This window comes from Muscardinus avellanarius (assembly GCF_963383645.1).
Source record: "Muscardinus avellanarius genome assembly, chromosome: 1".
In the NCBI taxonomy this organism is placed as follows: Eukaryota; Metazoa; Chordata; class Mammalia; order Rodentia; family Gliridae; genus Muscardinus; species Muscardinus avellanarius.
Genome location: NC_137786.1, coordinates 234,413,624 through 234,427,171, shown reverse-complemented (window position 1 = coordinate 234,427,171; position 13,548 = coordinate 234,413,624). Strand labels below are relative to the sequence as shown.

General features: G+C 59.8%; 1 protein-coding gene across 1 annotated transcript; it reads right to left on the bottom strand.

The window, feature by feature from the left end:
* Positions 1-1,044: 1,044 nt before the first annotated feature.
* TCIRG1 (T cell immune regulator 1, ATPase H+ transporting V0 subunit a3) lies at positions 1,045-12,870 on the bottom strand (the record flags this gene model as incomplete). The annotated part of the gene is made up of 18 exons (XM_080715867.1): positions 1,045-1,123; positions 1,208-1,385; positions 1,587-1,704; positions 1,775-1,876; positions 2,015-2,146; positions 2,276-2,489; positions 2,560-2,678; positions 4,956-5,046; positions 5,123-5,280; positions 5,356-5,495; positions 8,245-8,389; positions 8,829-9,041; positions 9,112-9,205; positions 9,352-9,434; positions 9,509-9,635; positions 9,893-10,280; positions 12,351-12,429; positions 12,754-12,870. The coding sequence occupies 18 exons, from the start codon at positions 12,868-12,870 to the stop codon at positions 1,045-1,047; spliced, it is 2,577 nt and encodes an 858-aa protein (XP_080571993.1).
* Between the last annotated feature and the right edge of the window lie 678 nt (positions 12,871-13,548).

The following is a 13,548-nucleotide window of genomic DNA, read 5'->3' as shown; positions in this document are numbered from 1 at the left end:
GCCCTTGTGTGAGCGGGGTCAGACTGCCAGTCCTCGGTGTGGTGGCCCCTGGACGGCCCCATGGCTGTATGACTGCTGTTCCCATGGCAACTTGGCTCTCGCTACTTGGACACCCAGGTGTCCCCAGGACCACACATACATACACACACACATACATGCATGGGGCTGTGAGCATCTGCCATCAGTGCCCCGATCTCTGGGCTCTGCTTCCCAAGAGAGCTAGGACTCGGGTACTGGGTTTGCCCACAGCCTCCGGCCTCCCTTTGCCCAGCCGAGGGGTCACCAGCAGGACAGGACAGGACCCGGGGCGCTGCCTGTGCCCACAGCTGGCCGGATCACAGCGGGGCCAGGCTGGTCTCGCTGAGCAAGCCCTGCCTCAAAGCTGCCTTTGTCTGAGCCTGAGCAGCTTGTTGGCTGGAATAATGGAGGCCTCTGAGCAGCACCGGCTCTGCCTCCAGCCCACAGTGGGAGGCCACCCTGCCCGCAGAGTTTGGAGGTCGCAGGCCTTGGGACAGGAGCCGCCCAGGGAGGTGGCCCAGGGAGGTGGCGTGGGGATGGGGTTAGCTCAACCCCTCTTTTGACCCTCAGCCCTGCACGAGTCCTTGGCTGCTCCAGACAGTCCCTGCCCTTCCTTGAGGCACCGTGGCCCTGGGTGGTGACCCCAGCTCCCACACGATGCCCCTACACCGGGTGTGGGACACCAGTTGGAGACATGACAGGCATCACCCTCCCTCACAGCCAGTTTGCACGCCTCCAAGGATGGGGAACTCTCCCCTGGCCTGCCTAGGAAGACACTGGGCTGGAAACATCCCTCCCTGCCTGGTGCTGCGCCCTTCACCCTGAGGCCAGGCCACTCCCGGCGTGTCTGGGGGGTCCTCGCCCTGACCTCCAGGCCCCGCTCCTACCCCAGTGCCTCCCATGGCGGCGAAAGGGGCCGGCCCCCAGGACCCAGGACCCAGAACCCAGGGGCGTCCAGAGAGGACAAAACCGCAGAGCCTGGGCCGCCGGCCATCTTTATTTTTGTCCCGTCAAAGGCTGGGGGCGCTATTCGTCCTGGATGGCAAAGGTGAAAGGGCTCAGCTTGTAGCCGGTGCCCGCGTAGAACTTGTTCTGGAACTCCACCCTGGGGGCGAGAAGCGTGAGGCTGGCGAGGGAGCCCGACACGCCGTGCACCCCCGCCCCGGCCCTCGAGGCGGGCGGCTCTCACCAGTGCAGACGCAGAGCGTGCAGGAAGGCGGAGAGCCCCTCCATCACCAGCAGAATGGCCACCGTCATCACAGCGAAGGCGGCGAAGATGGGGACCAGCGCCACGGCCGCCACGCCCACCTCGCGGCGCAGGCCCAGGCCCACGCGCATCACCATGGCCCACAGCACCTCCGACAGCTCTGCGGGTGGACAGAGGCACGGGGGTGCCCACCAGCTCCCCAGGCCCCAGAAGCCCTCCCTGCATAGCCCCATTTGTACAGAGGCGGGTAACTGAGGCCCAGAGGGGCGCCCCACGGGGACCGTGGGGCCGGCAGCTGCCTGCGTGAGCCGGAGCCACGGCCCCCGCCCCCCACGCCTCCCCGGCTGTGGTGGTCACTCACGGGCGTGGGCCAGGCTCAGGGCCCAGAGGCGCAGGTAGGAGGCGGTGTTGGAGATGCAGCCCAGGCAGAACTCGATGGTATGGATGGCCTGGTGCATGAAGATCTCGGAAGGGGCGAGCTGGGGGCGGAAGGCAGTGAGGGGCAGGCCGGGCCCCCAGCCCCTGCTCCCTACAAGGTGCTGCGCCCACCTCGGCCTCCTCGTCATCCTGGCCCCCAGCCTTCTCTTCGTCGGCGCTCCAGCCGTCCTCCGAGGCGGTGGGGGAGTCCAGAAGCCCAGCCTTGTCGTCCTCCTCGGGCAGAGGTGGGGGGGGGCAGCGTCAGCGTCAGCAGCCCCCTGCGCCAGGAGGGGCCCACCCGGCCCACCTCTGAAGGCCTTCCGAAGGCAGCCTTGCCCCCCAAACCGCCGCGCCCGTGCTCGCAGCCTCTACCTGTGGGCCTGCGGGCCTCTGTGCGTGCGAGCGGGGCCTGCGGGGCCGGAGCAGCAGGTAGGAGGGCGTGCCCAGCAGCAGCACAGGGACCGTGGCCAGGGCCAGGACCACCAGCGCGTACTGCACCACCTCCTGCAGGCAGGAGCCAGACCGTCAGGAGCCGGGCCGAGACACGGCCCTGCACCCCGGAGCCTCAGCCAGGGCCTCCTGGGCCAGGGACCTCGCGAGGGAGCCCCGCAGCCCGGGCCCCGCCCTGCGCACCTGGCCGCCGTAGAGCGGCCGGTTGGTGGCGCTGCGGGAGAAGAGGAACATGTTGATGAAGTGGATGAGAATGCTGGGGGCCGAGGCGGCGTCCGCGGCCGACACGCGCAGCCACTTGTACACCACCAGGAAGACCAGGTAGCCGAAGAGCCCCAGCAGGAAGAGCAGCTCGGGCAGCGTCTCCAGCAGCAGCCGGTGCGTCTGGCCAAAGTGCCTGTGGGGAGCCAGGGGGTCACCGGGGCCCCCGCCCCGCCGCCGCCCGCCCGCTGCAGCCCGGGCCTCACACGTGGTTGAAGACCCCGAGGAGCACCCCGAAGGCCATGTGGGTGACGCCCAGGATGACCGACATCTTCATCTTGAAGGAGTTGAGGAAGCTCAGGTGATTGGTGGCCAGGCTCCAGACCTAGGGTGCCGGGAGGGCGGACAACATGCAGGGGTCTCCGGCCGCTGCTGCTGGGCAGCCCCCCGCCCGGGCTCGGCTCACAGGGCTTCCTGTCACCGCAGCTGGGGCCACAGAGCGGGCAGACCTTTTCTTTTATTATTATTTTTTTTTTTTTTTTCTTTTTGGGTGCTAGAGATTGAACCCAGGGGCATTCTACCTCCAAGCTACACACCCAGCCCTATTTTTTATTCTTTATTTTGAAACAAGGTCTCACTAAGTTCTAGAGGGCCTAAGTAGCTGAGGCTGTCCGCAAACCGTGATCCATCTTGGCCTCCCAAATGCTGAGGTTACGAGCGTGCGCCACCACACTCGGCTTCCCATTTTTTATTCCTTATTTTTAAAAATTTCTTTTTGTGGTACTAGGGATGGAACCCAGAGGCTTTCTACCTCCATGCTACACTCCCAAACCTACTCTGTATGTTATTTGGAAACAGGGTCTCACTAAGTTGCTGAGAGCCTCACTCAGTAGCTGAGGCTGGCTTCGAACCTGTGTGATCCCCCCGTCTCAGCCTCCCAAGAGCTGGGATTACAAGCGTATGCCAACATGCCCAGCTTTTATTCATTATTTTGAAACAGGGTCTCACTGAGTTGCACAGGGCCTCACTAAGTAGCTGAGGCTGGCCTCCAGCTACGCTCCTCTTGTCTCAGCCTCCCAAATGCTGGGATTGTAAGTGTGCACCACCACGCTCGGCTTTTTTTTTTTTTTTTTAAATGGCACTGGTGACTGAACCCAGGGGCATTCTATCTGAGCTACAATTCCAGCCCTATTATTTATTTATTCATTGGTATTGAGAATGGAACCCAGGGGTAGTCTATCTCCAACAACAACGCCCTTAGCGTTTATGTGTGTGTGTGTGTGTGTGGTGCTGGGGATGGAACCCAGAGGCATTCTACCTCTAAACCACACCCCCGGCCCTATTTTTATTTTGAAACAGGGTCTCAATGAGTTGCAGAGGGTCTCACTAAGTAGTAGCTGAGGCTGTCCTCAAACCGTGATCCTCCTGTCTCAGCCTCCTAAATGCTGGAATTACAAGTGTGCGCCACCACGCCCAGCTTCCCGTTTTATTTTTTATTTTGAAATGGCCTAAGTTGCTGAGGCTGGCTAGGAACCTGTGATCTTCCTGCCTCAGCCTCCCAAGTACTGGCAAGGCAGGTGTGTGCGACTATGCCTGGCTTTAAATAAAAAAACAAAGCCGGGCGTGGTGGCGCACGCTTGTAATCCCCGCGTTTGGGAGGCTGAGACAGGAGGATCACGCAGGTTCGAAGCCAGCCTCAGCTACTTAGTGAGGCTCTCAGCAACTTAGTGAGACCCTGTGACCAAATAAATTATAAAATAGGGCTGGGAGTGTAGCTCAGAGGTAGAAAGCCCCTGGGTTCCATTCCCAGTACCATAAAATAAAATAAATATAAATAAAATAGGAGCCGGGCGTGGTGGCGCATGCTTGTAATCCCCGCACTTGGGAGGCGGAGACAGGAGGATCGCGCAGGTCTGAAGTCAGCCTCGCTGGCTTAAGAGACCCTGTTTCCAAATAAAAATATTAAATAAAATAGGTCTGGGAGTGTAGCCTGGAGGTAAAAGGGCTTCCAAGAACCACAGTACTACCAAAAAAAAAAAGAGCTGGGCGTGGTGGCGCACGCTTGTAATCTCCACTCTTGGGAGGCTGAGACAGGAGGATCGCACAGGTTCAAAGGCAGCCTCAGCTGGCTTAAGAGACCCTGTTTCTAAATAAAAATGTAAAATAGGTCTGAGAGTGTGGTCTGGCGGTAGAAGGCCCCTGGGTTCCATCCCCAGTGCCACCAAAAAAAAAAAAAAAATAGGGGTTGGGGTTTAGCTTACAGGTAGAATGCTCCTGGGTTCGAGTCCCAGTACCACGCACAGACACAGAAAGAAAGAAAAAGAAAAAAAAAAAAACGAAGAAGCTGAGTCTAGGTTGCTGCGGGTCTCAGTAAAATTGTTGAGGCTGTCCTCAAACCTCAGTCCTCCAGTCTCAGCCTCCTGAGTACTGTGTGTGCGCCATGCCTGGCAGGAGTGGACCTCAGAGCACAGAGAGGATCAGACAGCCTCGTCCCAGCTGCGTGGCCTCGGGCCTCAGTTTCCTCCTCTGTACAATGGGCAACACCAGTGGCACGCAGGTCCACACAAAGTCGCTGCAGGTAGGACCTGAGCAGGGAGCCAGTGGACGGGCTCGTGCCCTGCCTGGCCTCCCCGGCCGCCACCACCTCAGTGCCAGGACTCACCGGGTCGATGCCAAAGGGGTAGGGTCCCAGGAAGACGCCGGTGATGTTGGGGTCCAGGGTGAGCAGCGGGTGCTGGGCCAGGAACTCGTCACTGTGGCGAAGGTGGGCAGCGTGAGGTGGAGGGCCGGGCGGGCCGCGGGACCAGGGCCGGTGGGCACGGGCCTCACCTCCAGCCTGACCGGTTGGCCATGGCGGCCACGCTCCAGCCCGACGGGAAGATGCTGGTGGCGCGGCTGAAACACTCGTTGTAGATGAAGCCGGTGTAGACGGAGAACAGGCCCATGAGCAGGAGCAGGTAGCGGCCCCCGAAGAAGGTCTGCCAGATCTGGGGTGCAGGCGGAGTGAGGGGCTGCCCGGCCCGTGCCCGCCATCACCCGCCGCCGCCGCCACCCCGCCGCACCTCGTTCTGTGCGGCCTTCACGGCCGGACGGTCCTCGGCCAGCACCATGGCCAGGGCGAAGAGGAACATGAGCAGCCCGTGGCCCACGTCGCCGAACATCACGGCAAAGAGGAAGGGGAAGGTGACGATGGTGTAGGGTGCTGCGGGCAGAGGGCCGCGTCAGCCGTGGTGACGGCTCGGAGGCCCAGCCGGCTCCGGACCCCGCAGCCGCCAAGGGCACGGTCGCTGCCACCCCGGGGCCTGCCACTGCCAAGCTGTGGGCCTCGCTTGCGCCGAGCCCTCTGAGCCTGTCTCCCTGTCAGTAAAAAGGAGCAATTGCTACTGCGCAGTTACTATGTAGACAATGTTTTTTGGTACTGGGGTGGAACCCAGGGGCATTTGACCTCCGAGCTACACCCCCTGCCCTATTTCTTTTATTCTTTATTTGAAACAGGGTCTCACTGAGTTGCAAAGGGCCTCACGAAGTAGCTGAGGCTGGCCAGGAACTGTGATCCTCCTGTCTCAGCCTCCCAAGTACTGTGAAAGAGTGTGCCACCATGCCCGGCTTCTTTTTTATTTTTTTGCAGTACTACAGATTGCACTCAAGGGGGTGCTGTACCACTGAGCTACACTCCCAGCTCTTTTACTATTACTACTACTACTACTACTTACTATTATTATTATTATTATTATTTTTTTTTTTTTTGCGGGTCTGGGGATGGAACCCAGGGGCAGTCGACCTATGAGCTACACCCCCTTCCCTATTTTTTATTCTGTATTTCGAAACAGGGCCTCACCAAGTAGCTGAGGCCGTCCGTGAACCACGATCCTCCTGTCTCAGCCTCCAAAATGCTGCGATTACAAGTGTGTGCCACCACGCCCGGCTTATTTATTATTATTATTATTATTATTGTTATTTTATCTGGGGGATAGGAGCTAAGCTTCCCCAGCTGAACTTGAATATGTAATCCTGTTCGCTCAGCCTCCCAAGTCCTTGGGAGTTACAGGCCTGTCCCACTGAACCAGCCTTAGTGCCATTGTTATTTATTTTTAATTTTTGACACTTGGGATTGAACCAGAGGGATTCCACCTCTGAGCTATACCCCCACGCTTTTTGTCTTGAAACAGGGTCTTGATAAATTGCTGAGGCTGTCCTCGAACCTATGACCCTCCCATCTCAGCCTCCCAAGTACTGGGATTACAGGAACATGCCACTGCATGCAGCCAGGAATACCTCGTGTGTGTGTGTGTGTGTGTGTGTGTGTGTGTGTGTGTGTGTGTGTTTGCGGGTTTGGGGATGGAACCCAGGGACATTTGACCTCTGAGCTACACCCCCTGCCCTATTTTTTTATTCTTTATTTTGAAACAGGGTCTCACTGAGTTGCAGAGGGCCTCACTAAGTAGCTGAGGCTGTCTACGAACCACGATCCTCCAGGTCTCAGCCTCCCCAATGCTGGGATTACAAGCGTGCGCCACCACGCCCGGCTGATAGGTAACTTAATACCAGAATGTCTCTAACCTAAGACCGCATTCATTCAGACTTCTTAAAACCCTCAAGGCCACTCTCACGCCCTAGCTGCGGGCTGCCTGGGGGACTGCAGGTTTGCAATCTCCCACAGCCATTAACCCTCTCAACTTCTTTTCATGGTGTGAGCTGCTGTTGCCATTTTATATACGAGGAAACGGAGGCTCAAGGAAACTATGAAATTCCTGAAAGCAAAGGAGCTGGAACCTCAGACCCCAGCCACCCCTGCTGCCTCAGCCCTGCCCCCTGCACACGCCCGCGCGGGCCGCTGGGGACACCGGGAACTCCCCACACAGGCTGCCCCCCCCCAGCCTGCGGAGCCTGATGGGGAGGGAGTCCCTCATCTCAGGACCGTGGGAGAAGCGAGAAGCCGGCGTGGTGTTGCACACCTGTAATCCCAGCACTTGAGCACTTGGGAGGGCGAGACAGGAGGATCCCAGATTCGAGGACAGCCTCAGGGAGTAGTGAGCCGCTTAGCAACCTAGCAAGACCCCCTCCTTTCTTTCTTTCTTTCTTTCTTTCTTTCTTTCTTTCTTTCTTTCTTTCTTTCTTTCTTGGGTTTGGGGATGGAACCCAGGGACATTCAACCTCTGAGCTTCCCCTCCCTGCCCTATTTTTTATTCTTTATTTTGAAACAAGGTCTCACTAAGTTGCAGAGGGCCTCACTAAGTAGCTAAGGCTGGCTGGGCATCATGGCGCACGCACGCTTGTAAGCCCAGCCTTTGGGAGGCTGAGACGGGGGATCCAGGTTTGTGGACAGCCTGCGCTGCTACTTAGCGAGGCCCTTTGTAACTTAGTGAGACCCTGTTTCAAAATTAAGAATAAAAAATAGGGCTGTGGGTGTAGCTCGGAGGTAGAATGCTTCTGGGTTCCATCCCCAGTACCGTTAAAAAAAAAAAAAAAGTAGCTAAGTCTGTCTGAGAACTGCAATCCTCTGGTCTCAGCTTCCCGAATGCTGGGATTACAAGTGTGCACCACCATTCCCGGCTGCAAGACCCTATTTCAAAATAAAAATAAAATAGAGCTGGAGGTAGAATGCCTCTGGGTTCAAACCCCAGTACCACAAAATAAATTTATAAAATAAACAGCCAGGTGTGGTGGCGTATGCTTATAATCCCAGTACTTGGGAGGCTGAGACAGAAGGCTCACAGGCCCATGGGCAGCCTCAGCTCCTTGGTGAGACCGAGCGCAACTTAGAGAGACCCTGTTTCAAAATAAAGAATAAAAATAGGCCTGGGGGTGTAGCTCCGAGTTGGAATGCCCTGGAGTTCGATGCACAGTACCATAAAAAAGAAAAAACTAAGCGAAGGAAAGAAAGAGTGTGGGTGCCTGGGCGCGAGCAGCCTCCCAGCACGCCCAGGCCCGGCAGGGCGCCATGGTCTCACCCGGGTTCACCTCCTGGTAGCGGCCCACGCCGTAGGCGTCCACGATGCCCTGGAAGCTGGCGGTGAAGCGGTTGGTGCGGACGAGGGTGGGGGGCATGTCCCGGCAGGGGATGCGGTGAGCCACTGCGCTCATGCCTTCCTCGCTCTGGGGAGGCGGGAGAGGAGAGACAGAGACGGAAGCTGGGGCCTCCTGCGACCTGGGACCCCCAGCCAGGCCCAGGTGAGATGCTGTGCACCCTGGGGTGGACACAGGGCGGGGGAGCTAGGCGGCCCCTTCCCTCTTAGAAACAGGACGATCTGCACCCCGTTCCTCAAGCCGAGGGTTTAGGGAGGCCAAGGACATCACCTGGACCTCAAGGTGCTCCGGCCCAGGTGCTCAGGAGCGTGTGCAGCCCTGAGCGCTGCCTGGCACCTGCGGCGTGCGCTCCAGCGCCCCCTGGGGGCAGGCCAGCGCATCCACTCCAGAGGGGGCCCAGGCTCCCCTCATGCCGAGGAGCCCGGACTGCACTGAGGTCTTGGTAGCAGCCTTGTGTAGCCCCGGGGCTCCCTGGAGGAGGCGGCTGGGGGAGGCCCGGGCTGCTCACCGAGCTGTCCCGCAGGGCCTGCTGCAGCGCCGGCAGGTCCCGCGCGGCGCACCAGGCCTCGGCGATGAGGCACTTGTGCGTGGAGCTCACGCTGCACTGGTTGAGGGCCAGGTACACGGCCTTCATCTTGTGGACCTGCACCTGTCCCGGCGGCAGCAGCTGCTGCACCCGGCCCAGCACCTGGCTCAGGAAGCGTTCCGTCTCCCCCAGGACCTGGGGCCAGAGAGGGCGGTGGTCAGGGGGCGCCGGGCGGGGCGGGCTGGGGGCGGCTGGGGGCGCCCACCTCCTGCAGCTCCTGGCTCTGCTGCTGCAGCTGCTGCAGGGCCCCCTGCCGGGCCTCCTCCTGCTCCAGGAACGGAAACACGTGGCAGTGGAAGCTGGGGGACGGGAGGAAGGGGACACAGTCATTAGGAACGCACCAGGCAGGCCCGGGCGGCGGGCTTGGGGCACACGGGGTCAGGCGTGTCCAGAGCCAGGCACGGGCGGCGGCCGCTCGGCCCAGGTGGGGACGGCAGGGCCTCACCCGTCCGTGATCTTGCGGATCTTCTGTCCGATCTGCTCGCCCCAGTAGGAGATGAGGAAGGTCACCCACGTCGTGGGCTCTCCCTGCGGGGCAGGCTCAGTTCAGCCTGGGCCCGCCCCCCCAGACGCCCCAGCGGGTGCCGCCAGCGCCAGCTCACCGTCACCGGGTCCTCCAGCGGCCGCTCCGCCTCTCTGAAGCTGGCGATGAGGAAGCCGCGGCAGGCCCTCCAGAGCAGGCGCTCCAGCACAGCGGCCTTGTGGGGCTCCACCGCTCCTGCCACGAAGCTGCCGGACGGTGGCTCCATCTCCCACCCGCAGGGTCCGGCCGGACCACCCCCCCCCCACGCCAGAAAAGGCAGGAGACCCCAGCTCAAGGCCAAGGGGTAGAAATCCCCAAGGGGAGGCCTCAGAAGCACGGAAAGTTCCAGGCCTCAGGGAGAGGCCCTCTGCAGGCGAGGGGTGAGGGAAGAGCACTTGATGAGGAGTCCGAGCTGGCCTGGCCGGCCCCTACCCACCGCCCCTGAAAGTGGTCCTTCTCTTACTTGACCCTCAGGTCCTGGTGTGGCCCCCGGGAGGGCGGGAGCAGGAGCGTTCTCTCCAAGGAGGGCCCATCTGCGTGGCCGGCTGCCTGCTGGGGGCCCAGAGACACCGTGAGCGCTGGTGGGGCCTGGCACACCCGCCCCGCCCGCCCCGCCCGGCTGCAGCTGACCGGGGGGCCGTGGCTCTGGCCCAGCACGGCCGCGTGGAGCCGCAGCTGCTGCAGCTGGGCCCGCAGCGCCTGCTGGTTGCCCCGCACGTCCTGCAGCTCCTGTGCCAGGCGCTCGGTCTCCTCCTGGATGCGCAGCAGGTCTCGGGGCGGGGGCGCGGGCAGCCTCTCCTTGGGCGTGGGCAGCGCCAGGCCCGCCTGCTTCACCTGCTCCTGCAGGAAGGCTGGGTGCAGAGGGCCGGTCAGGGTGGACCCCACGGGGCCACGCCGGCAACGCCCACTGTGAGCAGGCCGGCTAATGTCTGGGGATCTCAAATGGGGCCGACCTCCCTCTCCACCTGCTCACTGACGCACGAGTCGGAGGGCCCCGGGGAAACTCCAGGCTAAGCGTCCACCCAGGAAGCTCAGCCCTGCTCTCTGGTCCCTCAGCCAATGCCCAGCCCAGGGCCTGAGCCGCACTGAGGTTGCCCACAGGGTTGTCCTAGCACGGCGAGGCAGGCTGAGGGCACAAGTGCAGTACCGCCTGGTGTGTGTGCGTGTGTGTGGGGGTTACTGGGATAGAATCCAGGGCCCTGAATGCGCTCCGCAATTCCTATACCACTGGGCTACACCCCAACGCTTTTTTATTTCTTACTTTGAAATGGTCGCATTAGGAGACTCTGTTTCAAAATACAAAATAAAAATAAAATAGGGCTGGGGGTATAGGAGGTAGAATGCCCGTGGGTTCCATCCGCAGTATCAATGGCAAAAAAAAGAGAGAGAGAGAGAGAGAGAGAGAGAGAGAGAGAGAGAGAGAAAGAGAGAGAGAAAGAAATGGTCTCACTAAGTGGCCCACGCTGGCCTCAAACTTGCTGTCTTCGTGACCTCCCAAGTACTGAGATTGCAGGTGAGTGCAAAACACCTGGCCGACCTCATCTTCTTTTTTTTTTTTTTTTTCCAGTACCAGGGATGGAACCCAGGGTCATTCTATCTCTGAGCTACACCCCTAGCCCTATTTTTTATTCTTTCTTTCTTTCTCTCTCTCTCTCTTTTTTTTTTTTTTTTTTTTTGCGGGTCTGGGGATGGAACCCAGGGGTATTTGACCTCCGAGATACACCCCCTGCCCTAATTTTTTTTTGTGGTACTGGGATTCCTGGAAGCCCTTCAAACTCCAGGCTACACTCCCAGACCTATTTGTTATTTTTTATTTAGAAACAGGGTCTCTTAAGCCAGTGAGGTTGGCTTCGAACCTGCACGAGCCTCCTGTCTCTGCCTCCCAAGCGCGGGGATTACAAGTGTGCGCCACCACGCCCGGCTCCCTGCCCTAATTTTTATTCTTTATTATTTGTTATTTTTTTATTTTCTTGGTGGTACTGGGGTTCCTGGAAGCCCTTGTACCTCCGGGCTATACTCTCAGACCTATTTTTACATTTTTATTTGGAAACAGGGTCTCCTAAGCCAGCGCGCGCGGGTGGCTTCGAACCTGTGCGATCCTCCTGTCTCAGCCTCCCAAGCGCAGGGATTACAAGCGTGCGCCACCACGCCCGGCTTAATTTTTATTCTTTATTTTGAAACAGGGTCTCACTAAGTTGTGGAGGGCCTCACTAAATAGCTGAGGCTGCCTTCGAATCTCAGTCCTCCTATCTTAGCCTCCCAAATGCTGAGGTTACAAGCATGTGCCACCATGCCTGGCTCCCACTTTTTATTTTTTGGTGGTACTGGGTTCCTGGAAACCCTTCTTCTACCTCCGGGCTACACTCCCAGACCTATTTTATATTTTTATTTGGAAACAGGGTCTCTTAAGCTAGTGAGGCTGGCTTCAAACCTGCGCGATCCTCCTGTCTCAGCCTCCCAAGTGCGGGGATTACAAGTGTGCACCGCCACACCTGGCTCCCGCTTATTTTTTGAGACAGTGGTCTGCTAAATTGCTGAGTTTGATCTTGGACATGTGATCCTTCTCTCTCAGTTTTCCCAGTACCGGGATTACAGGCATGAGCCACCACACCGGGGCCAGGGCTTCCTTCCTTTTTTTTTTTTTTCCCCCCCTGCAGAACTAGAGATTGAACCCAGGGCATTCTACTTCCGAGCTACATCCCAGCCCGATTTTTTATTCTTTATTTTGAAACAGGGTCTCACTAAGTTTCAGAGAGGCTCACTAAGTAGCTGAGGCTGGCCGCGAACCTGTGAACCTGCGATCCTCCTGTCTCAGTCTCCCACTCAGTCACCACCCCGGGCCAGGGCTTCCTTTTAAACCAAGCTTGGCCAGTCCCTTGTCCACGAGGCCTGCCGGGGACATGGGTCCGGGGCCAACTCACTGAAAGTCTTCTCCAGCTCCTCGCAGCGCCGAACGTCTCCCACGAAGCGTCTCTGGAAGGCGCTCACAGATGCATTGAGCTGCGGTGGCCGCAAGGAGGGGTCAGTCTCCAGGGAGGGCCCGGGGAGGGTGGGGGTCCCCATCCTGGGGTCCAGGCCTGGCTCTCCTCAGGCCTTAACGACCTTCTCCACAGAGGTGCTGGGTCCCCATGAGCCTCTAGGTGCCCCACGTGTCAGAGAGAGGGGGAGCTGAGGAGGCCTCAGGTCAGGGCTACCAGGGCCACCCCAAAGAGCACCGCAGCCTGCTCCCCTCTGAGCCCCAGGGAATGCAGGCCCCATCCAGGACTAGATGGCATCCCACTCGATGGCAGCCATGCCTAAGGATGGAGCCCCTGCCCCACTCACGTCTCGGAACTCCACGAGGCCCAGCTCGCCCAGCTGGCTCACGCAGGTATAGGCTGCGGCCGTGGGCAGGAACAGCTGGACCAGGGCCACCTCCTCACTCCGGAACATGGAGCCCATGGTCCTGTGGGGCAGACGAGGATAGGGTGGGGGGCCAGCCACAGACGCCTCCTGGGTGCCCCTCACATAATCCCATCTGGGGTGCTGAGGTCACCCAAGAAATGGCCAGCCCCGCTGACCCCAAAGCCCGCTCTTGCCTGGCCCCGTCCCCACCCCACTGGCACCAGGGACCTGACCCTGACCCTGCTGTTCTTCTTCTCTCTCCTGCCCTCAGCCTACAGCCTGCTGGTCCCTGGCACCCAGGCAAGGGCCACCAGCCTGGCCTCTGTGCACCCTACACAGCACCGTGACTCCGGCACCCAGGGCTGGGGGTGCCTGTCCTCGGGAACAGCTGGACCCCACCCCCTTGTGGAGCCGTGTGCTGGCTGTGGGGCGCCCTGCAGAGGTGGGGTGTCTCCTGTGGTCCCCACAGGGCTGCTGCTGGTGCCCCCGGACGCCTTCCAGGTGTCGAAACCAACGAAAATGAAAGTAAAATGGGTGGGAAGGGCCTGCGGGCCTTGCTCAACAGCTCGGGGAGGCCAGGGTGGCCCCAGCCGATGCGGAACCCCTGCCGGCCCGCCTGGCCAGGGGTGGGGGCCGTCCTTAGGTCCCAGGGACCTCGGTTTCCTCAGCTCTCAAATTCCGGGAGGGGGCGGGCATGGTGGAGGGACACCCCGGGGGGAGCCTTGGCCTGCCGTT